The following is a 27833-nucleotide window of genomic DNA, read 5'->3' as shown; positions in this document are numbered from 1 at the left end:
CAAGACAAATTAGCTAGCAACAGCAAGCTAGCTAAATAGGACAAATTAACGTTAGCTAGCAAGTGCAAGCTAGCTAGCTAAATTGCCATAAATATTTAATGCTTTTCGACCTGTCCCCAAATTAATGTCATTTGTTCAGAGTTTATTTTGATATTTTAACCTGCATGTCGTGATCGCGTTTGGTGTGGGGGGGCAAAGTAAATGTATGCACGATAGAGCACGATGGCGCACGCGCGCAGCCGGTTTGGGTTCCGTGTTACAAACACGTTGTACTTTGTTAAACACTTTTAACATAGGCCAGGCCCTGTTGTTACCTCATATCCCAGCAATAATGCCTAGCATTTAAGCCTGGGGAGAAAACACTTACATTTGCTCAACTTGCCATTTCCTCAACCATTGTCTCAACATACCCCATGCTCATTGTCTCAACTTACCCCATGGTCATTGTCTGAACTTACCCCAAGGCAAACATCTTTCACTTTCATGCTAGGTTTAGGATCTCATATTGAAGATTATTGAGACCCCAACTGATGTATAAAACAACCTTAAAATGATCTACGTATGTTGGTTTAGATACAAGCATCATGAAACCTCGAACACAAATTAATTTGATTTGGTGAAAATGTTTTTTTTTTTTTACCTAACTAGCTTACCACTTTTTCCACATTGTTTCTTCCTTCAGACTCCATGAAATGGTGGACTCTTCTGAAATATTTGGTCAAATTACTCATTCTGTGTATAAACAAAGATCAATGTACCACTTTGGCTCAACTTATCCCACTCTCCCCTACTTATTATACCGTTTCCATAATGATGAGGCACCACAATAGGATTTTAACAGTTGCAGTATATTTAAAAACAGAAGGTCACATCATAAAACATGTGTTTTGTTTTATGTTATTAAGATAAGGGCCTTAATGAAATAACAACAATAAAGTATATATTTGTAAATGGTTTATTGTCACATACAGGTGCAGTTTTACAGGGTTAGCCATAGTAGTATGGCACCTCCTGGAGTAAATTAGGCTTAAGTGCCTTGCTCATGGGTACATCAACAGGTTTTTCACTTTGTTTGCTCAAGTATTTGAACCAGCATCCATTCCTTTATTGGCCCAATGCTCTAACCACTAGGCTACCTGCCATCCTAGGCACACGTAGGAAGAGGTTTTCACAGTGTTACACACATTACAAATATAAGTACAGTATGTACCCTACTATAAATGGGGCAGTGTGATAACTTAAATATGACATTTGATTATGCCATTAACATTGTGAATCCTATGCACCTAAAGTTATTGTGCAAAAGCAAATGTCAACATTATGAGAAGTTCTGAAGGGAACTTTCAAGAATATTGTGATTTCAAATGTCTTGACATCACAGCTCATCACAGTAGTTCACTGTTTAGTGCAAGGGTCCTGTCTAATACAAAATAAATAACACAGCACAGCCTCTGTATTAGCGGAGTCTGTGGTGCAGGCAAAAAGTCAACGTCAAGTCATATCAATAATCTGCCTGGAATGAGGAATGCATGCTACATTTCACTGAACACAGGTAGGTACTGTGCTTGGGTAGTGACAACACGTTATCTGGTAAAACTAGACAAAGTGATTTATAAAATGTGTAAATCCAAAAAAAGAATTAACTTTGGTGGTGAGCTGGTAAATTGTTTTCCAATGTGGTACAATAGAATGAAATATGGATGGTGGAGTGATCAAAAGACATGATTGAGTCATTAGTGTGTCTATAGCAACAGTTCTGGATTCCAAAGCTATTCGATCACATGACCATCTTGCCAATCCTAAACCACTTTTCAGTTCCTATACAATAAAGACAGGCCCCTTGGGAGGGAACTTGAGCTGGCACATGTGGTCTCCATATGTTTGATATGTTCCATTAACTCCATTCCAGACATGACAAAAAGCCCCGTCCTCCTATAGCTCCTCCTCCCGCCACCAGTCTCCTCTGACGCTCAGATAGGCTAATAACCGATTGATAATTCTACCTTGTAGTTTTCTTGCAACCTACAGTATCATACCACTACTTATGACACAACTTTGATTACAATATAGCTACAGTATTTCAAGGTTCAAGGCTCTCGATTGCAACCATTTAATGGCGTTTTGTAACTCTTTGACTTGGCTGTGCGACTTAAATCTGTAATTGGTGGCGTGCGAGCTGAACATTCATTACATGGTCACCTCACTCAAAAGTTTTTAAAACGTCCTATTTTTTGAGTGGCTAAAACCATGATTTGGTCAAACAGTAAAGTGCATTATCCTCATGATTCCTGTAATTAAAGTGTCTGCCCAGCCACTTGACCTGTTCTGCTGAAGCCTGCTGCTGTGATGAGCAAGCCACGATGTGCACTCCGGGAGTGTGAAAAAAAGCTTCTTGATTGTATAACATTTCACTATAACGTCTGAAAATCCAATTGCGGGAAATTCATAGATTTAGAAGCAAATGTTGTTCTCAGCTTTCTGTGGGTATACTTTATATTTGTCATCTCTTAATATTGGCTCAATAGCAACTATTATACAATCAAAATATTAGACATGGCTTTCAGAGTCCACGAAATGCGCAATTGCGCATTGACGCATTGTATGTCTGTAGGTTAGCAGAGCTACAACTGTAAAAAAAACACTTTACTTTTAGATTAATACATGACTACTAGCAGTGGGTATTATATTTAGTGTTAGTGATCTAGCTAATGTGTTTGAGTTTTCACTGTATCATGTGGTGTATAAACCCCAAAATAATTTAGCCTATGATATTAGTGCACATAAAGATTTAGGCAAATTCATCCCTATTGAACAAAAAAAAAACAGAACATTCTGGAGCCCTATTTTAACAGTAAAATATAACAACAATACCCTATCGTCAACTCACAATTCATGACAATCGCTGGATTCGGTTGCACATCAAAATACGGTATCTGGAATCATGCAGTCCTGCTTGTAGGTGTCGGATTGAACCATTGATTTATTGAATAGCCTAACATCTCAGTAGTTATGGTCCATCTTGGGTTAGTTATAAAAAATCTTTGATATGACTACTCACATAAAAACTCTGGATGGAAACGTGGTTTGTGGCAAATGAGGCAATACAAATGTGTTGTGGACTAAAATATAACTAAAATGAAAGGGCATTTAGTTGACTAAAATGTCTCTCTTTTCGTCATTTTAACAATGACTAAATCATTATTCAAATCACAAAAATGTGACTAAGATTTTATGATATTTTAGTCAAAATGACAGACTAGAATGAATCTAAAAAAAGAGTGCCAAAATGAACACTGAAGCAGATCTGTCGTGGGGAGGGGCTTGGCGTGTGGGGGCTGGTGGAACAGTGGGAAGAGGCGGCTGCGGGGATGTTCCAGTATTGGCTTTGGAAGTTGAGAGCAGAACGAGCGAACCCGGACAGGTGACATTCTCTCTCCCTTTGTCCGTCACTTTCCATGCGTGGGGGCAGGCTCATGCAATTCCTCAGGGAACCATCACTGCAAAAAATAAAAACACACAAGGCCATTAGACTTTATTCATACTTTATGACAGACATGCAAATCTACAAGTAGACTCCATCCATCCATACATCATATAACCCAGTAGTAGTAACTCCATGTCTCTCACCTGGTTATGTCTGCTGGCGCTCCTCTCCAGGCCTGTCTGTACAAGCTCCCAGCAACATCCCCAGCCACCCCAGCTAGCCAACGCATGTCTGCAGGCACCTCTGGGATCCACTCCACAATCCTGGAGTACAGGAGAAGAGGGACAACAGAGAGTCAATGTACTGTCATGTAGCAGTAGGGGGTGCAGTTCTCAACAATTCCCGTGGTGGATTGACTTGCATATTTTGTGATAATGTCCACTAGGTGGCGGCCCTGTGCAGTGCGTTCAAATTGATTGGGTTTCATAAGAAACCTCAACCTATTAAATTGTATTTGTCACATGCTTCCAACAATGCAGAGATAAAAAAGACAAATAATATAAAAATAACAACAACATTTCGCTACAATCGCATTAACATCTGCAAACCATGTGTATGTGACCCCCCTCAGAAAATCAATTTCAAATACACAATGAGTAACGACAACTTGGCTATATACACTATATACACAGGGAACCAGTACCAAGTTGATGTGCAGGGGTATGAGGTAATTGAGGTAGATATGTACATATAGGTAGGGATAAAATTACTAGACAACGGGATAGATAATAAACGGTAACAGCAGCATATGTGATAAATCAAAAGGGATTAGTATGAAAAGGGTCAAGGAAGGTATTCCAGGTAGCTATTGATTCATTATTAAACTAACTATTTAGCAGTCTTATAGCTTAGGGGTGGAAGCTGTCCAGGGTCCTGTTGGTTCCAGACATGGTGCATCGGTACCACAATTTCTAGGGCCTTCCTCTGACACTGCCTGGTATAGATGTTCTGGATGGCAGGATGCTTGGCCCCAGTGGTGTACTGGGACTTACGCACTAGCCTCTGTAACACCTTGCGGTCAGATGTTAAGCAGCTGCCACACCAAGCAGTGATGCAACCAGTCAAGATGCTCTCAAAGGTGCAGCTTTATCATTTTTAGAGGATCTGAGTGCCCATGACAAATCTTTTCAGCCTCCTGAGGGGGAAGAGGCATTGTCGATAATTCCTTAGTGATGTGGACACTGAGGCACTTGAAGCTCTCGACCTGCTCCACAGTCCTGGAACATATTCCAGTCTGTACAAAGTGAAACAGTGCTGCAGCGTAGCATCCGCTTCATTGGACCACTTCCATATTTTCCGCTTCACTGGTACTTCCTGTTTGAGTTTTTGCTTGTAAGCACGAAACAGGAGGATAGAGTTATGGTGAGAATTGCCAAATGGAGGGCGAGGGAGAACTTTGTGCGCGTCTCTGTGTGTGGAGTAAAGGTGATCTAGAGTTTTTTGTCTATAGTTGCACAGGTGACATGCTGGTAGAAATGAGGTGAAATGGATTTCAGTTTTCCTGCATTAAAGTCACCGACCATTAGGAGAGTTACCTCTGGGTGAGCATTTTCTTGTTTGCTTATGGCCCTATACAGCTCATTGAGTGCAGTCTTAGTGTCGCATCGATAGTATGATCTACAGCTTACAGGGTAAGCAGAGGGTAGTTATTTGGTTGTTGTGGTGGGCTAATGAGGCTGCTGTATGCTAAAGGCTAATTATGTTAAAGGCTATTACTGGGCTTTTTAGAAGATGATTTGTTTGCGTTACTGTTGTCATTGAGGGCTTGTAAGTTTGTGGTAGGTAGCACTAGTAGTGGTATACAATGTCGTCTTACCTCTTGCCCACTGAGTAGGCTGATACCACAGGTAGTGTGCAGGGCAGGAGCATGTAGGAGGCCACTCTGACCAGCAGCATCTCAGACACCTGAGCATACAGACCAGGCTTCTGCTGGCACGCCTCATAGAACACTACAGTTATAGAGACACAATATGTCACACTTCGCTGATACGGGCACAGCCTCAGATCACTTTCAGTGACACATAATCAATCACATGTCACTGACAATAGCATAGTGACAACACAATGTTATAACTAGGTAACAACAGATTTTAACAGCTTTGAGCAGAAAAGATTGGAAAGTCTAGGTCAGGGATGGGGGTGGGACCGTGGTGCCCACAAAAAAATCTGAACTCGCAGGTCTGCATACATACATCCATGCCCACACATGCAGTCAGAGCCAGCCCTAGCCTTTAGGTGGCCGTAAGTCTTTTTTTTAAATGGGGGGGCTCCCACCTTGCAAGTGAAACATTTAAGCATCCCCCTCTTAACAGAGGAGGGGAAAAATAGCATTTTAAGAGCTAAGTTCCTGCAATTCTACACATTTTTCCATGGGGCGGAGAAAAGATTTTGCAGTTTTTAAAGTTTTTATATCTGAGTGACTAACAAAATCAATGGGGGCTCCCTGATCGGTAATTCGACGATGATCATGATTACTGCAAGTTTAGATAGCTGGCTAAACTGGAATTTATCAATCCCCCCAAGAATGGCTGACATGGGCTAATTGACTGACTGTCAGTAGCTAAGTTTCCATCCAATCTGTGACAGATTTTCATGTGAATATTCTAAAATCTGCATAAAACAATATGCGCATTTTCCCACCAGAGATGTGTTTCCATCAAACTGACTTTTTGCGGCTAAAAGACTGGTCATGATGACGTAGCGCACACCATGTCTGCATTTATTAAATTGTACCGCCATTTCATGTTTCCATCAGCCTGGTGGTGACTTTTTGTCATGCGTCAGGTAATTCAACCGCCTGAATTAAATAGTACCTGCAAAACACCAGTCTCAACGTCAACAGTGAAGAGGCGACTCTGGGATGCTGGCCTTCTAGGCAGAGTTGCAAAGAAAAAGCCATATCTCAGACTGGCCAATAAAAAGAAGAGATTAAGATGGGCAAAAGAACACAGACATTGGACAGAGGAACTCTGCCTAGAAGGCCAGCATCTCGGAGTCGTCCCTTCACTGTTGACGTTGAGACTGGTGTTTTGCGGGTACTATTTAATGAAGCTGCCAGATGTGTCTGTTTATCAAACTAAACACTAATGTACTTGTCCTCTTGCTCAGTTGTGCATTGGGGACTCCCACTCCTCTTTCTATTCTGGTTAGAGCCAGTTTGCGCTGTTCTGTGAAGGGAGTAGTACACAGCGTTGTACGTGTTCTTCTGTTTCTTGGCAATTTCTCACATGGAAAAGCCTTAATTTCTCAGAACAATAATATACTAAAGAGTTACAGAAGAAAGTTCTATGTTTCTGGACATATTGAGCCTGTAATTGAACCCACAAATGCTGAAGCTCCAGATACTGAACTAGTCTCAAGAAGTCCGATTTTAATGCTTCTATAATCGAGACAACAGTTTTCAGCTGTGCTAACATAATTGCATAATTGCAACATAAAGGGTTTTCTAATGATCAATTTGCCTTTCAAAATTATAAACTTGGATTAGCTAACACAACGTGCCATTGGAACACAGGAGTGATGGTTGCTGATAATGGACTGCTGTACGCCTATGAAGATATTCCATTTAAAACATCATCCGTTTCTTTTCTTTCAAAAACAAGGACATTTCTAAGTGACCCCAAACTTTTGAACGGTATATATATACAAAAAAGTGGAAATTGATACGTAGGCCTACAAAATGGCGCGGGACGCAAGTTGCCCATCCCTGGTCTAGGATGACCTCCTATCTACCTTTCTTGATTTGGGTTGGCAGGTTGTCAACAATATGCTCATCCAAACACCAGTGTTGCTTCCTCAGGAAGCGGAGCCGCCTGAACATCTCGTTCTTAGTGGTTTCCATGGCGATGGGCTTGCAGCAGCAGGTGGCTTCTGATAGGTTGGGGCCGGCAGTCGGACACTCCAGCTTTAGCAGATCTGACATCATAAACGATACATTAATAATCTTTGTAATACAACATAGACTAGTTGTTTGTTTAGCACAAAAAACGGTGCGTGGCAACTATGGGGCAAAACAGACAGGGTTGGCTTAGATTGTTTTTGTCTCAATGTTTATTGAAACCATAAATACATTTGCACAATGAGCATCTGTTGTCTCTCAAATACATTGTTACAGTTGTTGGTTAGCTAGCTAGCCATATTAGCATTGACATGAAATCAGTTAAAACGCCTCAAAACAAGACATGGTAATCAAGGTTAAACTAGATGAAACAAGCCACCTACGAGTCCCCACACGACAGCTTCTTGTTATTGTTGCTAGCTATCTGACTGTTCAGAATCATAACAAAACACGGCTTCTCGCACCATCGATGCGCGCACATTTTACTGATGTTGTCAGCCAATCTGTCTATACAAATATTACACCATAAATAAGTGTTGGTTTACCATAATGGAAATGGAAATTAGTGCTGGTTTACTTTACACTTCATTTCATAGACCCTATCCCCTCCTCTCTTCTCCAGACCATTTCCGGAGACCTTCTCCCTTACCTCACCTCGCTCATCAACTCATCCCTGACCGCTGGCTACGTCCCTTCTGTCTTCAAGAGAGCGAGAGTTGCACCCCTTCTGAAAAAACCTACACTCGATCCCTCCGGTGTCAACAACTACAGACCAGTATCCCTTCTTTCTTTTCTCTCCAAAACTCTTGAACGTGCCGTCCTTGGCCAGCTCTCCCGCTATCTCTCTCAGAATTACCTTCTTGATCCAAATCAGTCAGGTTTCAAGACTAGTCATTCAACTGAGACTGCTCTTCTCTGTATCACGGAGGTGCTCCGCACTGCTAAAGCTAACTCTCTCTCCTCTGCTCTCATCCTTCTAGACCTATCGGCTGCCTTCGATACTGTGAACCATCAGATCCTCCTCTCCACCCTCTCCGAGTTGGGCATCTCCGGCGCGGCCCACGCTTGGATTGCGTCCTATCTGACAGGTCGCTCCTACCAGGTGGCGTGGCGAGAATCTGTCTCCTCACCACGCGCTCTCACCACCGGTGTCCCCCAGGGCTCTGTTCTAGGCCCTCTCCTATTCTCGCTATACACCAAGTCACTTGGCTCTGTCATAACCTCACATGGTCTCTCCTATCATTGCTATGCAGACGACACACAATTAATCTTCTCCTTTCCCCCTTCTGATGACCAGGTGGCGAATCGCATCTCTGCATGTCTGGCAGACATATCAGTGTGGATGACGGATCACCACCTCAAGCTGAACCTCGGCAAGACGGAGCTGCTCTTCCTCCCGGGGAAGGACTGCCCGTTCCATGATATTGCCATCACGGTTGACAACTCCATTGTGTCCTCCTCCCAGAGCGCTAAGAACCTTGGCGTGATCCTGGACAACACCCTGTCGTTCTCAACTAACATCAAGGCGGTGGCCCGTTCCTGTAGGTTCATGCTCTACAACATCCGCAGAGTACGACCCTGCCTCACACAGGAAGCGGCGCAGGTCCTAATCCAGGCACTTGTCATCTCCCGTCTGGATTACTGCAACTCGCTGTTGGCTGGGCTCCCTGCCTGTGCCATTAAACCCCTACAACTCATCCAGAACGCCGCAGCCCGTCTGGTGTTCAACCTTCCCAAGTTCTCTCACGTCACCCCGCTCCTCCGCTCTCTCCACTGGCTTCCAGTTGAAGCTCGCATCCGCTACAAGACCATGGTGCTTGCCTACGGAGCTGTGAGGGGAACAGCACCTCAGTACCTCCAGGCTCTGATCAGGCCCTACACCCAAACAATGGCACTGCGTTCATCCACCTCTGGCCTGCTCGCCTCCCTACCACTGAGGAAGTACAGTTTCCGCTCAGCCCAGTCAAAACTGTTCGCTGCTCTGGCTCCCAATGGTGGAACACACTCTCTCACGACGCCAGGACAGCGGAGTCAATCACCACCTTCCGGAGACACCTGAAACCCCACCTCTTTAAGGAATACCTAGGATAGGATAAAGTAATCCTTCTCACCCCCCTTAAAAGATTTAGATGCACTATTGTAAAGTGGCTGTTCCACTGGATGTCATAAGGTGAATGCACCAATTTGTAAGTCGCTCTGGATAAGAGCGTCTGCTAAATGACTTAAATGTAAATGTAAATTTTGAACCCTGTACAATTGACATCATTGATGCTCACTGCGTATGTCACAGTAGCTTATGATCTTAGCACAGCCCACTATTACTGTCAAAGGCAACATGGTAATACTCACGGTTCTCCTCAAGAAAGCGAAGGGCGTCCTTGTAGCCACTCTGACATATCTCTGCCATGACCTGTCAAAGAAAACACATAGATCAAACCTATTGAGGTAGGGGATCATAAGCAAGAGGTAAATTGAATAAATATACTGCTCATATAAAAGAGACAGAGGATACCCATAAGGCCGAGATTTTGTTAATCATATAACAACCGATATATAACCACACAAAATACAGGGCAACGGCTCAGACACATTCATCATGTCATGTGTTATAACTATTACAATTTCACTTACTGATTAGCAATCATGTTAATGCTGATACTTTTTGGAGAAATGTCCTCTGGTCTGATGAAACAAAAATAGAACTGTTTGGCCATAATGACCATCGTTATGTTTGGAGGAAAAAGGGGGAGGCTTGCAAGCCGAAGAACACTATCCCAACCGTGAAGCACGAGGGTGGCAGCATCATGTTGTGGGGGTGCTTTGCTGCAGAAGGGACTGGTGTAATTCACAAAATAGATGGCATCATGAGGTAGGAAAATTCTGATATATTGAAGCAACATCTCAAGACATCAATCAGGAAGTTCAAGTTTGGTCGCAAATGGGTCTTCCAAATGGACAATGACCCCAAGCATACTTCCAAAGTTGTGGCAAAATGGCTTAAGGACAACAAAGTCAAGGTATTGGAGTGGTCATCACAAAGCCCTGACCTCAATCCTATAGACAATTTGTGGGCAGAACTGAAAAGGCGTGTGTGAGCAAGGAGGCCTACAAACCTTACTCAATTACACCAGCTCTGTCAGAAGGAATGGGCCAAAATTCATGTTAACCCTCGCAAGGCTCCTGGCCAGCACGGCATCCCTAGCCGCTTCCTCAGAGCATGCGCAGACCAGCTGGCTGGTGTGTTTACGGACATATTCAATTTCTCCCTATCTCAGTCTGCAGTTCCCACATGCTTCAAGATGACCACGATTGTTCCTGTACCCAAGATATCAAAGATAACTGAACTAAATGACTACCACCCCATAGCACTCACTTCTGTCATCATGCAGTGCTTTGAGAGACTAGTCAAGGATCATATCACCTCCACCTTACCTGCCACCCTAGACCCACTTCAGTTTGCATACCGCCCCAGCAGGTCCACAGACGATGCCAGGTGGTGAAGGTAGGAAACAACATCTCCACTTCACTGACCCTCACACTGGGGCCCCACAAGGGTGCCTGCTCAGCCCCCTCCTGTACTCCCTTTTCACCCATGACTGCATGGCCATTCACACCTCCAACTCTATCATCAAGTTTGCAGACGACACAACAATAGTGGGCTTGATTACCAATAACGACAAGACAGCCTACAGGGAGGAGGTGAGGGCACTCGGAGTGTGGTGTCAGGAAAAGAACCTCTCACTCAATGTGCAAAACTAATAGAGACATACCCCAAGCGACTTACAGCTGTAATCACAGCAAAAGGTGGCGCTACAAAGTATTAACTTAAGGGGGCTGAATAATTTTGCACACCCAATTTTTCAGTTTTTGATTTGTTAAAAAAGTTTGAAATATCCAATAAATGTCGCTCCACTTCATGATTGTGTCCCACTTGTTGTTGATTCTTCACAAAAAAATACAGTTTTATATCTTTATGTTTGAAGCCTGAAATGTGGCAAAAGGTCGCAAAGTTCAAGGGGGCCGAATACTTTCGCAAGGCACTGTAGTTCTCAAATAAAGAGCTCCCATCACATCCAGGCCCACGGGCTGAGGGTGATGGTTGAGCATGTTCCCATGCAAAACAATCAACTTCTTGAAGGTGTCATTGTCCGGCCATCAGGCCTGGCAGGGCCCCTGTCTCTTCTACCAGACAGGTTGCCCACATGTGGAGTTGCCCCAAGTGGGGTGACTGCCACAGGGCTCCTCATCCCCACCAAGGGACAGGCAGGTTCCCTTACATCTCACAGAGAGCAGTGGGGCATGAGTGCAGTCTACCCTTGGGTCCCATGCACTGTAGACCAGGGGTACAGACTACAAGTCGCAGGGGCCCCCCCCGCTTTTCATGGGAATAGTACAGCGGCCCGAATCCTTAGAGATGAGAAACAGTCTCTGTTGGCTAAGGGAGCCACATGCGTGGTGCTGAGGGAGGTAGCTCACCAGGGCTTATTCAGACATTATTTCTTGACCCCCCAAAAAAAAAAAAATAAGGGGATCCTGAATTTGCAGCACCTCAACAAGTATCTGAAAGTCTACAGATTTCGAATGACCTTGTTGATCTGACGTGTTGATCTGCGTGGACACGGGTGCAGGCAACGGAGCACATAGCCCAGCTGTTGTCACACCTGCTCGCTCTAGGCTTCAGGATAAATCATGCCAAAAGCTTACGCCTTATCGACCCAGCAGAAAATATTTTAGGGATTGTCTCTGGACTCTGTAGCCTGTTGAGCAGCCCTCACCGTGGAGACAGCGACGGCTTTTCGCCACTGTGTTTTGCCCAGCAACATCAGTCACGTAATGGATGTGTCTGAAGCTACTTGGGCTCATGGCCTCCATGATTGTGGCAGTTCCGCTTGGTCTCCTCCTCATGAGACTTCAAGCAATGGGTGACCTCACTCCACTTGGACCCGTCTCTCCACCAGCACAGGTGCGTGCTTCTCTCTGCAAAGTGTATATCGGCACTTCAATACTGGAAAGATCCATCCCTCTTGACGCGGGGCTGCCCTACCTGGCATGTGACGCGGGGCTGCAACACATGCCAGGTAGACTAAACTGAAGTGCAGATTTACTGTCGTGGGGGAACCCCCTGCCAGGGGAGTGGTGACATCATCCTGAAGTCATCAAGGAGGTGTCGGGGCATTAAGGCAGGGTTGCCATCGATCTGTTCACATAGGACAATGTGCCCTGTCGCATGTTCTTCGTGATGAGAGATCACACAATGCTCTTCTAGGCGTGAACGCGCTGGCCCACAAGTGGCCAGACGTGCTTCTGTACGCCTTCCCTCCAGTGGGCCTGACCCCCCCCTACACTGAACAGAGTGAGAGCAAACAGTCTATCCCTCATCCTGATAGCTCCGCATTGCCCGGAAGCCATGGCTGACGGAGATTGTACCTCTCCTGTACGCGCAACCATGGCGCCTCCCACAGCTCAGGGATCTGCTATCCAAAGAGCAAGGCGAAATATTCCACCCTCATCCCGAGCTGATGGATCTCTGAACCTGACCTGTGAGAGGTCCAACTTAGACTCGGCGGGCTTGCCTCCGAGCGTGGTTGCCACAATTCAGAGCACCACAGCTCCTTCTACAAGAAGGTTGAGAGGTTGTGTTCGGGACAAGAGTTGGTGTCCTTTCAGTGTTCCTTCCCTGCCATTCTCTCCTTCCTACAGGAATTTTTCGACAAGGGCAAGGCGTTAGCGACCTATATCCGCTCTCGGTTCATCCTTTATGCACTCAGTTTGCCCCTGATTACTCCAAGGTTATGATACAGCCTCACGCAGCATTCATTCATAAGGTCATTCCCATGACTTATTATAGTCAAGCCACTGACCTCTGTCCCCTCCACCCTCCGCTGTTCTCTTTTCCAGAGCAGCAGTGCCTTAACAATTTGAGTCCGGTGCGCACACTGCGCATCTACATAGACAGTACTAGGCCATTCCTGAGTTGTGACTAACTGTTTGTTTGCTTCAGCAACCCTGCTCTGGGAAAGGCTTTGCCCAAACAACGCCTCTCCCAGTAGGTAGTGGAGGCTATCACCAAGGCATACAGTTGTCAGGGATTGCAGTCTCCCCTGGGTGTTCGGGCACATCCCACTATAGGAATTGCCACTGTTCAGAGGCATCTCCGTCTTGGTGATTTGTGTGGCGGATAGTTGAGCTTCCCCTCACAACTTGGTGAGGTTCTATCACCTGGACGTTACTGCGCCTTCCCTGGTGCACACAATCCTTGGTGCTGGAGCTCAGTAGGATATATCAGGTACATTACCATGTACCAAAACGGGCTTCTCAGGATACTGACTATTGGCAATCAGTGCGTTTTGCAAGTATCCCATAGTGAGATGTCGAACCGAGTCGAGTGAAAGAAAAGGTTGGATTACAGTATGTAACCCCAGTTCAGTGTAGGAGATGAGGGAGACATCTCACCAAATTGCACTTGTCTAAGAGGTAGTTCTGAGAATGAGGAAACCAGAGCAGTGCAGGGTGTTATATAGACATGCAATGCATACACCCACAAAGCTCTGATTTGCCTGTTAGGCGTGATTGAATAAGACTTCAACCAATGACCCGCAGAAGAGGGCGTGTCCCATAGTGAGATGCCTCCCTCGACTCCTTCAGTTACACACCGTAACCCAAACATTTCATAACCCATACATAAGGCATTTACAAGCAGTCATAAACAACCCATCTAATGAATGGGACTAAGGAGCATCCTGATCCTCCATCCTACCTTTGGCAACAGGGCCTACATAAGGACTTCATAACACATTCATAACACATAAATAACACATTGGTAAGCAGTCATAGCGGGCGTCCTACACTCTTAGAAAAATGGGTTGCAAAATAGTTTTTTGGCTGTCCTCATAGGAGAACCCTTTTTGGTTCCAGGTCGAACCCTCTGTGGAAAGGGTTCTACATGGAACCCAAAATGGTTCTACTTGGAACTAAAAAGGTTTCTTCAAAAGAGTCCTATATGGACAGCCGAAGAACCCGTTTAGGTTCTAGATAGAAGAAAAGGTGCTAAGTGTGTACCTTGGGTTCTGGGGGGAACAGGGCTTTGCTGAGGCGGTACATGTTGATCAGGTTCAACCGGATGGAGGTGTTGGTGAAACGAAGCTCGTGGAAGTTGAAGGAGGTGTCCCGGGGACAGATGTCGCTTTCGCCTGAGAACGGAGAGATGGTGATGGTGTTCTTCAGCTCCGACTGAGGAAGGTTGTCACTGATCCCCCCATCCACATAACGCTGGAGAGAGAAGAGGGGGGAGAGAGGGAGGAGGGAGAGCGAAAGTGAGAATACTTGGGTGTTTTTCGAACCATGCACAACTTACATCAGGACCACAGCCTCTCCACAGAACAAGACCCCGGGCATACTGTGGTCAAGATGTCTCAGGGCTGACAGAGATGACTGTTCTACATCTCTTGTACAGTATAAAGGCTACCAACTTAGAATGAATGTCAGATAAATCTTCTCTAAGAGGCAAGACACGTCAATATAGCTGTTAAAGAATCCCCCTACCAAGGGCGCTATATCACTGTTTTGTGTAAGCATTTGTTTATTTGCTTTCTGGAGCCGCGCTGTCTGAATTTCACCCATCCTCACCCTTCGTCCCCTCACCTGAGATATCAATATCTCCTCCAGTTCATGGCTTCTGCCAATCAGACAATAGCCATGTGTCTCAAATCTTTGCACGCTCTAGCCCTGCATACATACATACATACATACTTACTCACGCTCTCCAAGGGAGTAAATATTGCCCGTACCTAAACTGTGTTATTCCAGTCTGTGAGTGTGGGTGAACATATGTGCATACGATTTGTGACTACAAAGTAAGTTGATGTCGCTGTTATCATTGTAGTATGTGCTAGAGTAGCAGTATTCCATGTAATTCTCATTCCTGTTATTATTATGTTACTACTGATATTGTATGCAATGATGAGTCCTTGCTCTTGTGTGTTGCTGTGCATTACAAAGTATTTGTATAATATACAGTCCTTGTCATTAGTTTTACTGTGCTATTGCCACGCTAGTGATTCATCTGGTGTTACTATGTAATACATGGTTATGAGGTCATTGTTAGGTACAGTCCTTGTTGTTTAATCCCATACCCCATTATATCGTACTCTGAAAATATCTATTCAGGACAGTATATTTCTCCTGTATAGTATATTTAATACCTCTCGATTTCTGTCCATTACAGAACCATATACATGTACATCTTCTCCTGTGTATGATGAAAGTTCCTGTGTGTGTTAACTCTGGGCTGTTTTATTCCCTCTAACCGGGGGCGGTGTGTTAGTGAGTCACAAACCAGTAAAATACGTAGCGCCGGGTCACTCTCTTTCAATTGCCCTGTGCTCGATACAGAAATGGATCAAGCTCATAGGCCATTAAAGCACTGACAGATACCCCTAGGTATTTTGAGGAGAGAGGAAGTAAATAATAGTATTTGGAAAATATATAATAAATATTGGTTGACTGCCTCCGCCTATCTTCTGCTAAAAAAACATGTCACTTAACGTAACTCGGTTGTCACTGAAATCGAATGTTTACGATACGACATATTCAAGGAAACATTTTCGTGTGTCAGCAGAATATTTCCCCTAAACCAGCTTCTCCACACTGTCAAATCATGACCAAACAAACCGACAGTACTATTTGGAGAATGAATCCATTTTGCCAGTCTTATGTAATTGCACGATGCAGCTCCATTTCAAGTACATGATTTGTGAATTAATTGACCTTTTTCTAGTGTAAAAGGCTTAGAACATCTGAGGGAAAAAAGGATATCAGTGCCAGTTCCAAAGCCAGAGTAAGACTCAATTTGGCAGTGAGGTTGGCAAAAACATTGCGTTGTTAGTTTACCTGAAATGCACCTAGATCTATTTTTCTTTTTCTATTGTAGAATTTGGACCCATTTTGAGTCCCACATAATCGTGTGTTCTCTACTCCCACCATTAATCCACAGATAAAAGGGAAGGCCTAGTTAGTTTCTAGTAATCTCTCCTCCTTCAGTCTTCTTCTGTGCGCTTTACATGGCGGTTGGTAAGCAACCTGGCTACGCAGACGCTCATTGACGCGTGCGAGCAGTTTAGATGAAATGATTGAATAACATGCATGTGTACATTTATTTTGCAGCCCATGTAACGCGGGCAGTGTGGTCAGCATATTAGACAGGTCTGTGTGTTAATGTGTTCAGTCACAGTGTAGACTTGGCCCTGAGCCAGAATGGTACGAGAGAGAGAATACCTAAATAGGTCAGTGCTATATGGTAGTTGATGTTTTGGAGGACTGCGCTCATATGTCCTAGTGACTCAGTTTAGAATGGAGCCACCCTGGACTTCCTGGTCCCAATCTACTGAAGCCAGAAGCCAGTCTGGAAGTACACTATATATACAAAAGTATGTGGACACCCATTAGAATTTGTGGTTTTGGCAATTTCAGCTACACCTGTTGGTGACAGGTGTATAAAATCGAGCACACCGCCATGCAATCTCCATAGACAAACATTGGAATTAGAATGGCTTTACTGAAGAGCACAGTGACTTTCCAACAAGTCAGTTCATCAAATATCTGCCCTGCTAGATCTGACCGGTCAACTGTATGAATGAATTACTGAAATGTTATTTTTGTGTCAAATCGCCAATTGGCAACCCATCCCTTATGGGATTAATTGACACATAAACAAACATTACAAAAATTCACTATGGTAATTAAATGATAACTCTTCTTCCTGAGTTCTCTGCATTGGGTATCGCATAAAGAGTGAAAAAGAAAAGTACGGTAAAATCAAAACATAATAGTAAATAAGGTTATCCAAGCAATAATTACATCCCTAGAGCAGTAAAATAACATACATACATACATACATACATACATACATACATACATACATACATACATACATACATACATACATACATACATACATACATACATACATACATACATACATACATACATATACAGATAAATAAATACAGAAAAAAAATGAAAAAATAAACAGAATTAATTTCAACCCAGTCTGGCACAAAGAGAATATTCATATGGGAGACAAGCCTATACACAATCCATGGCCAAGCATCCGCACACAAGCCTAAGTTCACCATGCGCAACGCCAAGCGTTGGCTGGAGTGTTGTAAAGCTCCCCGCCATTGGATTCTGGAGCAGTGGAAACACTTTCTATGGAGTGATTAATCACGCTTCACCATTTGGCAGTCCGAAGGACGAATCTGTCTTTGGCAGATGCCAGGAGAACACTACCTGCCTCAATGTATAGTGCCAACTGTAAAGTTTGGTGGAGGATGAATAATGGTCTGAGGCTGTTTTTATGGTTTGGGCTAGGCACCTTAGTTCCAGTGAAGGGAAATCTTAATTCCTGTTTCAGCATGACAATGCCCCCGTTTACAAAGTGAGGTCCATAGGGAAATGGTTTGTCGAGATCGGTGTGGAAGAACTTGACTTGCCTGCACAGAGCCCTGACCTCAACTCTATCAAACACCTTTGGGATGAATTGGAACGCCGACTGCAAGCCAGGCCGCCCAACATCAGCGGAAGCAAGTACTCTCAGCAATGTTCCAACATCGGTTGAAAGCCTTCCCAGAAAAGTGGAGGCTGTTATAGCAGCAGGGGGGGGCAACTCCAAATTAAAGCCCATGACGAGCAGGTGTCCACGTACTTTTGGTACGGTATATATACACACTACAGTACGTGGACACCTGCTCGTCATGGGCTTTAATTTGGAGTTGCCTCCCCCTGCTGCTATAACAGCCTCCACTTTTCTGTGAAGAGTTATATATAAAATACACCACTGACCTGCCAAGGAAAATGGTCCATGGGCTGATTAGCTACTAGGGTAAGGTATTTTAACAAATGGACAAGTACCAGAGTGTATACACAGACCGACAGACAGACAGAAATACACACGAACAGAAACATTGTGCAACACTTGAACCTATAGCCTCCTTATGACTATGACCTGAGCAATAAAGGCATCTTAAAGACGGGACCATAATAAACTCAGTCCAACATTTGCTGATTTTTCTTAGAAAATAAGGAAACCGTGTTCAAGGAAATGTAAGAAAGCAGTTGAGGCATTAGGGCCTTGGGCACTTACCACTCCTTGGAAGCATGGGGGGATCAGGCCACAGTATATGGGGATGAAACAGCTACACAGCAGCGCCTGTAGACACACCAGAGAGAGATGTTACACAGTCCAACCCATACAACACATGTAAACAGTCAATGGCAAAGCCAGTAGCTGAAAGGACAAATATTTCTGGGATATGTATGGGATATGGAAAAACTCTCAAGTGCTCAGGGGTGTTCAGGGCCCATATTCACGTTTCATAGTAGGAGTGCTGATCTACGATCAGGTCCCAACTCCAATCCATTATGATTTAAGTGGAAAAACCGATCCAAGATCAGTACTCCTACTCGGATATGTTTTGTGAATAGCAGCCCAGGTGGGTTGAGTGAGGACACTGACCTGGATGAGCTCCTCCTTGGACTTGAACTCAGACACGATGACGTTTTGTCCATCAGACACGCGAGTGAGTGACACACACAGCCTCCCGGAGGCGAGTGTGTGAGCGTTGGCGGGCAGGTCGCGCTCCAGGCCCGACCTGATGATCTTGAGCGGGTTGAAGGAGGGGTGGAGGGGACCCAGGTTACGCTTCCGGGCATCCATGACCGTTTCGATCACATCCTCACAGCACTTAGCTAGAGGAGGGGAGGGACGGAGAGACAGTCTGTTAGTTGTGTTAGGGCCTTCCATTGGGAGGAATTGGATAATTGTTTTATTCAAAGGAAAATGGATTCTCAAGGGCACTAGACAGTGATCTGTAGCTAACAAAAAAAACATTTGTCCACCAGTTTCACTTATTTACTGCTCTGCACCTGTACTGAGCTAGTTATGTGTGTTCATGTTATCTACACTTCGATGGAATGGATCTAAGGACTTTTATGCTCACAGACAGAGTTCTAGTAAAGAAAATCTATTAGTGATAAGAAACTAATGAAGTAGTGTAATAGTTCATCAAATGGCTACCTATTTGCAGTGGCCCCCTTCTTTGCACTGACTCTCTTGCAGTGGCTCTATGCACACTCACTGGACTCACCCACACACTCACACATACTACAGTGACACACACACAAACACACACACACACACACACACACACACACACACACACAAACGCACTACATATGCTCTAACACTCACACATAGACACACTTTCACATGCTGCTACACTGTTTATTATCTATTCTGATTGCCTAGTCACTTTTACCCCTACCTACATGTACATATTACCTAAATCACCTCAACTACCTCGTACCCCAGCACATTGATTCGGTACCGGTACTCCTTTTACAGTTGAAGGCGGAAGTTTACATACACCTTAGCCAAATACATTTAAACTCAGTATTTCACAATTCCTGACCTTTAATCCTAGTAAACATTCCCTGTCTTAGGTTAGTTAGGATCTCCACTTTATTTTAAGAATGTGAAATGTCAGAAAAGTAGTAGAGAGAATGATTTATTTCTGAATCTCTTTCATCACATTCCCAGTGAAGTTTACATACACTCAATTAGTATTTGGTAGCATTGCCTTTAAATTATTTAACTTGGGTCAAATGTTTCGGGTAGCCTTCCACAAGCTTCCCACAATAACTTGGGTGAATTTTGGTCCATTCCTCCTGACAGAGCAGGTGTAACTGATTCAGGGTTGTAGGCCTCCTTGCTCGCACATGCTTTTCAGTTCTGCCCACAAATCTTCTATTGCTTTGTGATGGCCAATCCAATTTTGCGCAAATGCTGCCATCTATCCACGGTTTTTGGTTTGGGTAGGTTTTAATAAGTGGGAACAACATCTCCTATACACTTCCTGATGAACTCAGTCACTGTGACCATTGATAAGTAAATGTAATTATCAGAGGCAACCCAGAACATATCCCAGTTCTCGTGATCAAAACACTCTTGAAGCATGGATTCCGATTGGTCAGACCAGCATTGAATAGACCTTAGCACAGGTACTTCCTGTTTGAGTGTCTGCCTACAGGAAGGGAGGAGCAGAATGGATCTGATTTGCCGAATGGAGGGAGAGTAACAATGGTTGAGAGTTTTTGAAGCGCACTTACTACACGCAATGTGTTGGAACTTCGGTAGCGTTTTCCTCAAAGTTGCATTGTTAAAATCCCCAGCTACAATAAATGTGGCCTCAGTATATGTGGTTTCCATTTTGCACAAAGTCCAGAGTAGTTCCTTGAGGGCCTTCGTGGTATCGGCTTGAGGGGAAATATACACGGCTATGACTATAACAGAAAAAAAATGTATTTGGAGGTAATACGGTCTACATTTGATTGTGAGGTATTCTAGGTCGGGTGAACAAAAGGACTTGAGTTCCTGTTTGTTATCACAATCACAACATTAGTAGTTAATCATGAAACATACACCACCGCCTATCTTTCTCCCAGAGAGTTCTTTATTCCTGTCTGCGCGATGTACTGAGAACCCAGCTGGCTGTATGGACAGGGACAGTATATCCAGAGAGAGCCATGATTCCGTGAAACAGAGTATGTTGCAGTCCCTGATGTTTCTCTTGAAGGAGATCCTCGCCCTGAGCTCATCTACTTTATTGTCCAGGGACTGAACATTAGCGAGTAATATACTCGGAGGCAGTAGATGGTGTGCATGCCTCCTGAGTCAGACTAGAAATACACTCCTCTTCTCCGCTGGCGGAGTCTTGGAACAGCCTCTGGGATGAGTTCAATTGCCCTGGGGGGTACGAACAAATGATACAATTTAGGAAAGTCGTATTTTGGGAAAGTCGTATTTTGGGAAAGTCGTACCCCTACCAACATGTACAAATTACCTCGACTAACCTGTACCCCCGCACATTGCTGTACCCCCGCACATTGACTCTGTACCAGTACCTGTACCTCTCTCTGTATATAGCCTCGGAATTGTTATTTTATTGTGTTACTTATTATTTTATTTTTTACTTTAGTTTATTTAGTAAATATTTTCTTAACTCTATTTATTGAAGTGTATTGTTGGTTAAGGGCTTGTAAGTAAGCATTTGACGGTAAGGTTGTATTCGGCACATGTGACAAATAACATTTTATTTTATTTCTGGTCGTAATCGCCTCTCTGATATCCAAAAGTTATTTTTGGCTGTATGTATTGTAATAACACAAAATAATGTTATGGGCTAAAAATGTAAGAAATAACACGCAAAAAAACAAAATACTTGCAAAGTTGCTTAGGAGCCAGAAGCAGAGCTGTCGGCGCCATCTATTTTACTTCAGGAATGATGTTCAAACCCATGCTCATATGAAACCTCTCGCCTGGATGAATGAATTGATCCACACCAGTCACTCTCCTCCATTCTCACCTACCACAGTTACTGTTGGCTGGCTGAGTTAGCGCTTTATAGTCTATGCAAGCACTATTTTGAATATCTAATTTATTCGATTGTTATAACCTACTGACTCGCTTTATGAATAAATCCTGAACATGCTGCCAAGCAATTGTGATCCCAACAAGGGCCCCTGTTTATAGTGTCTTTAGGCTATCCAGGGCATTTTAAAATCCAAGACCAAAAATACTAGACATGTACACAATTGTTTTTCACCTTTCAGGAATCTCTGTGATTCAACCTCTCCCCGGATTACACAAAAATAAATACTACTAGTCACCACAGCTGTGTCCCTGACCAGAGCTGCCCTTTGCATGCACATGAAGACATATTTTGGTATCTGTACATCTCCTTTACTGTGAGATGAAGGCAGGCTACCTGTATTTCCCTTGCCTGTCGTTTGCTCTGAATTTGTAGTGCCTGTATAACATCGACATCGAGTGAAGCTGAAACAATTCAAATGGGCTGTGGGCCTGTGTTCGGTACAGCTACATGTTCAACACAGCTCAACTGTCATGACCTGTGCAATTAACCCCTCCCTACTACATGGGGTGATGTACTTGTTGTCGGTGATATAAAAGTTGGTGTTGATGGGGTCACAATAGTGCATTGCCTGTTAAGTCTCCTCACCTCTGATTGGTCAGTTCAGTGGAGCAACATCCTTATCTGGCCATAACTGGAAAAGGGGAGGTGTAGTTGAGTGAGCTTGAGGCTTTTATGGTCTGTGCCTGTCAGCTTGTAACATGATGAGAGAGAGAGTGAGAAAGGGCCTTGAAGATATCTGTAAGATGTTTTATCTAAAACCATAAATGTATTTGGAGAGTTTTTTGGCCACCGAGCCTAAACACAAACATTCATGAACACATGAAAAAAAGTATTGTCTACATCAAAGAATGTAATTTTTCTCCATAAAATTGCAGCAGAAAGATTTTACACAATTTTACATTTTGGAGAGGTTTTTGACGCTTTGGTGTGGACAAAAGCACATACAGTCAGATTGGTATAAGATATGTGTATAATGTTATCCCGACGCATATTGACAAGATGTTGTAGAATCACTGGAAAGGGATATTGACCAGCTGAGCATCTTTGAATAGTCACCTCAGTATACAGCTCAATGAACAAACCAGGCGTTTTGTTATATTTCAGTCTTCTGTGATATGCTGTATATAAACTCAATGCAAGCTCAAAATGGAATACATTTCATCTCTATATCATACATGGTACAGGTGTATTCTTCAATTTAAGCCCATAACCAGGTGTGAGGTGTATACTCTTGTCTCAAAGTAGATTTGTTTAAGACTACCAAGAAACGCTCTGTGCGGACCCCTGTTGAAGCACACCGCGGTAAAAGGTTCATGACTCCTGTATTGACTGTTCACTCTATAAGTCAAATACATATTTATTTTTTCCATGGTCGTGTACACGTGTTTAGCAGATGTTATTGCAGGTGTAGCGAAATGCCTCCCTCTATTACTCTTTCACACTTTCTTTCAATCTCTCACCCTCTTTAACACTCTCTCTCATTTAAACATGATACAACTGGGACAGGTATGGACTGATTCCAAGAAACCTGGCAGGCTACTACTTTCGTCTCTTGACTATAAGGTTATTGGGTTCAAAATAAAGAGAAAGTGGAAAAGGCCAGACACTCGGCTAAGAACTACTCTCTAAGTCAGTTCTATGCGATGCAAGGTTATATTTACTCTTAATCGCGATTGTGTGTGTGCCCCTAGTGAGCGAGATCCATCACTACCATTGGAAGGCCTCTGATCCAGAGGACCAATAGGTCAATAGTCCTTTAACTGACCATTTATCAGTGGTGATATGATCAATGAGTGGTAGACTACCATATTTCTACACAGGCAGGTATTTTGGCTCAATTATAAATCATAAATCATCATCAATTCTAAATCCAACCTATAACACCAGTATAATCAGCTATCTATTACATAGGAGCAAAGCTTCCAGCATTGTTAGTCATTTCACCCCATGTGTTAAAACCATAAATTATTGTTCTTGAAAAGTAATTTGACTGCTAATCTGAAGTTGCCCTAAACAAATGAAAGGGAGGACTACTCCTTGTGCGTAAAAGTCCCCCTCCAGGCAATCAACTGATGACAGGAACTGGTCAAATCAAGGGCCAGCGTACAGTAGGGTACTGTAGCCTACCTATGGATGCCTGGCTGGCGAGCATCGAGGCAGAGAGGGAACCGGCTGAAGCTCCGTAGATCTTGGCGGCTCCTTTGATAAGGTAAGGCGCTTGTTCCGACAGGCAGCTGGCCACTCCGATGTGATAAATCCCCAGGAACCCGCAGCCGGCAAACGACAGATTCCATTCCTTCGTTAGGTCGAACATCCCTGGTGGACAATCTTTAACGAGGACCTACACGTTTTGGTAAATAAGCTCCTTATGATCACTCCAAAATGTTAACTTTTTTCACTGTTTAATGTCAACAACAGTTCCGAAAGATATTGGAATGGAGGACGGCTCAAACTAGCGCACACTAGCCAGTCTACTCTTCTTGTGCAATGTACGAAGAGACGGACATGCATCTATTGAGAATCGCCGGAGCGCTGAACTACCCGGTTCTAGAACAGGGCAGGTCTGGCCAATCTTTATTAAGAGGCAGAGGCTTATTTTAGGAGGAGCCACGCATCACACTCTGAAATGGAAATAAATGAGAGAGAGATGCAGTCAATTCATGTATATTATATTCTAATCTGTATATTTGTTTAACCTGCCTGCTATTACTATGACATGTCGAACCTTATTAACCGATTTGAATAGCCATATCATCCTATGCGGTCAATTGAGCCGAGACTCGCAAAACCAAGTCAAGCCACCCGCGCTTCAGGTTCCTCCTGAATTTTGTGCGTGAATACACAACACTTTACGGTATCGCGTGTTTTCACGTAGGGAAATTAAGCCGGGCAAGATCAGGTCGGACCATCCTTGCTAATGAGAGAGCAGATAAGCGTGTGAGCAAAAGGCACAACTCCGATATAAAGTATTTTTTCGCAAAGTTGCCGGGATGTTACGTAGCCTATTTATATCAGTATACTCGTAACAAACTAATCATTACGAAACTCACATTCGATCAAACCAGTAGTGATGTCACGTTAAGCATCTAACACCTCAATCACAACTACAGTACCAGGCTCAAAATGGTACACAGAATCATATGGATATGTGTGCAACAAAAGTTCAACATTCACCTTCTGCTACTATTTCTGTCAAGCCATCTACACATACCTTTTGATGCATGCATTGATAAACCCAACATATGCACCACACAGAACGCTGTAACGCAATGCTGCAAGGCAAACACATCTTCCATTGGAAATGAATGTGCATCTATATATATACATATACACACATACAGTGGGGAGATCAAGTATTTGATACACTGCCGATTTTGCCGATTTTGCAGGTTTTTCTACTTCTAAGCAGGTAGAGGTCTGTAATTTTTAATCATAGGTACACTTCAACGGTGAGAGACGGAATCTAAAACAAAAATCCAGAAAATCATATTGCATGATTTTTAAGTAATTAATTTGCATTTTATTGGATGACATAAGTATTTGATACATCAGAAAAGCAGAACTTAATATTTGGTACAGAAACCTTTGTTTGCAATTATAGAGATCATATGTTTCCTGTAGTTCTTGACCAGGTTTGCACACACTGCAGCAGGGTTTTTGGGCCACTCCTCCATACAGACCTTCTCCAGATCCTTCAGGTTTCGGGGCTGTCGCTGGGCAATACGGACTTTCAGCTCCCTCCAAATATTTTCTATTGGGTTCAGGTCTGGAGACTGGCTAGGCCACTCCAGGACCTTGAGATGCTTCTTATGGAGCCACTCCTTAGTTGCCCTGGCTGTGTGTTTCGGGTCGTTGTCATGCTGGAAGACCCAGCCACGACCCATCTTCAATGCTCTTACTGAGGGAAGGAGGTTGTTGGCCAAGATCTCGCGATACATGGCCCCATCCATCCTCCCCTCAATACGGTGCAGTCGTCCTGTCCCCTTTGCAGAAAAGCATCCCCAAAGAATGATGTTTCCACCTCCATGCTTCACGGTTGGGATGGTGTTCTTGGGGCTGTCCTCATCCTTTTTCTTCCTCCAAACACGGCGACTGGAGTTTAGACCAAAAAGCTCTATTTTTGTCTCATCAGACCACATGGCCTTTTCCCATTCCTCCTCTGGATCATCCAGATGGTCATTGGCAAACTTCAGAAGGGCCTGGACATGCGCTGGCTTGAGCAGGGGGACCTTGCGTGCGCTGCAGGATTTTAATCCATGACGGCGTAGTGTATTACTAATGGTTTTCTTTGAGACTGTGGTCCCAGCTCTCTTCAGGTCATTGACCAAGTACTGCCGTGTAGTTCTGGGCTGATCCCTCACCTTCCTCATGATCATTGATGCCCCATGAGGTGAGATCTTGCATGGAGCCCCAGACCGAGGGTGATTGACCGTCATCTTGAACTTCTTCCATTTTCTAATAATTGCACCAGCAGTTGTTGCCTTCTCACCAAGCTGCTTGCCTATTGTCCTGTAGCCCATCCCAGCCTTGTGCAGGTCTACAATTTTATTCCTGATGTCTTTACACAGCTCTCTGATCTTGGCCATTGCGGAGAGGTTGTTTGATTGAGTGTGTGAACAGGTGTCTTTAATACAGGTAATGAGTTCAAATAGGTGCAGTTAATACAGGTAATGAGTGGAGAGCAGGAGGGCTTCTTAAAGAAAAACTAACAGGTCTGTGAGAGCCAGAATTCTTACTGGTTGGTAGGTGATCAAATACTTATGTCATGCAATAAAATGCTAATTAATTACTTAAAAATCATACAATGTGATTTTCTGCATTTTTGTTTTAGATTCCGTCTCTCACAGTTGAAGTGTACCTATGATAAAAAATTACAGACCTCTACATGCTTTGTAAGTAGGGAAAACCTGCAAAATCGGCAGTGTATCAAATACTTGTTCTCCTCACTGTATATGTATGTGGACACACTTTCAAATGTGTGGTTTTGGCTATTTCAGCCACACCTGTGGCTGACAGGTGTATAAAATCGAGCACACATCCATGCAATAGACAGACATTGGAAGTAGATTGGCCTTACTGAAGAGCTCAGTGACTTTCACGCTTCACAAAACACCTACAGCGTCCTTGTGCAAAATACGAAATGGTACACAGCATCATATGGATATCTGGATATGTGTGCATATCGTTGCAGAGGCAGTTGCAGTGCGTTTGGTGTGTATGCGTAGACGGTTTGACAGAAATGGTAGCAGAAGGAGAATGTTGAACTTTTGTTGCAGGCATATCCAGATGATGTTGCGTACAATCTTGCGCAAAAACTCTGTCGGTGTGGTCGAAGCGTAAGAAAGCCTCTGTTTTCCATCACTACAAATAAGCCTCACACAGAAAATGATCTGTAATGTTTGGTTGTTGACCAAATTCAACGCTCTCATTGACCTCCATGCAAAAACTCCTGGCTTGGTGAGCGAAAAAAACGTATACAAAGATTTGGGGCCTAGTTATCAAATCAAATGTTATTTGTCACACGCACTGAACACAACGTGTAGAAAGACTTTGCCATGAAATGCTAATTCACGAGCCCTTTCCCAGCAAGAGATCAAAAGTAAGACAAATTTCCTAAATAAAAAAAGGGAAATAGTGTACACAATAAAATAACAATAATGAGGCAATATACAAGGAGTACCAACTGTTAGCGAGCCAATGTGCAGGGGTACGAGGTAGTTGAGGTAGTTTAGGTAAGAGGTAATGTGTACATGTAAGCAGGGGTAAAAGTGACCAGGCGGTCGGGATAGATAATAAACAGAGTAGCAGCAGCGAGTGTGCAAAGCTGTCATCAAGGCAAAGGGTGGCTACTTTGAAGAATCTCAAATATAAAATATATTTTGATTTGTTAAACACTTTTTTTGGTTACTACATGATTCCATATGTGTAATTTAATAGTTTTGATATCTTCACTATTATTCTACAATGTAGAAAATAGTACAAATAAATAAAAACCCTTGCATGAGTAGGTGTGTCCAAACTT

At 43.6% G+C, this 27833-nt stretch overlaps 1 protein-coding gene across 1 annotated transcript; it reads right to left on the bottom strand.

Annotated features, from left to right (window-relative positions):
• Window positions 1–966: 966 nt before the first annotated feature.
• LOC118392372 (patatin-like phospholipase domain-containing protein 2) lies at window positions 967–24495 on the bottom strand. The gene is made up of 9 exons (XM_035784311.2): window positions 23939–24495; window positions 18835–19067; window positions 18463–18528; window positions 14382–14591; window positions 9672–9732; window positions 7217–7399; window positions 5301–5433; window positions 3628–3747; window positions 967–3497 (listed from the first exon to the last, which is right to left on the bottom strand). The coding sequence occupies exons 1-9, from the start codon at window positions 24123–24125 to the stop codon at window positions 3257–3259; spliced, it is 1434 nt and encodes a 477-aa protein (XP_035640204.1). The 5' UTR covers window positions 24126–24495; the 3' UTR covers window positions 967–3256.
• Between the last annotated feature and the right edge of the window lie 3338 nt (window positions 24496–27833).

This window comes from Oncorhynchus keta, chromosome 13, assembly GCF_023373465.1.
Source record: "Oncorhynchus keta strain PuntledgeMale-10-30-2019 chromosome 13, Oket_V2, whole genome shotgun sequence".
Lineage (NCBI taxonomy): Eukaryota > Metazoa > Chordata > Actinopteri > Salmoniformes > Salmonidae > Oncorhynchus > Oncorhynchus keta.
Note: the sequence above shows the minus strand (reverse complement) of the source record. Positions and strands in the feature narration are given on the sequence as shown.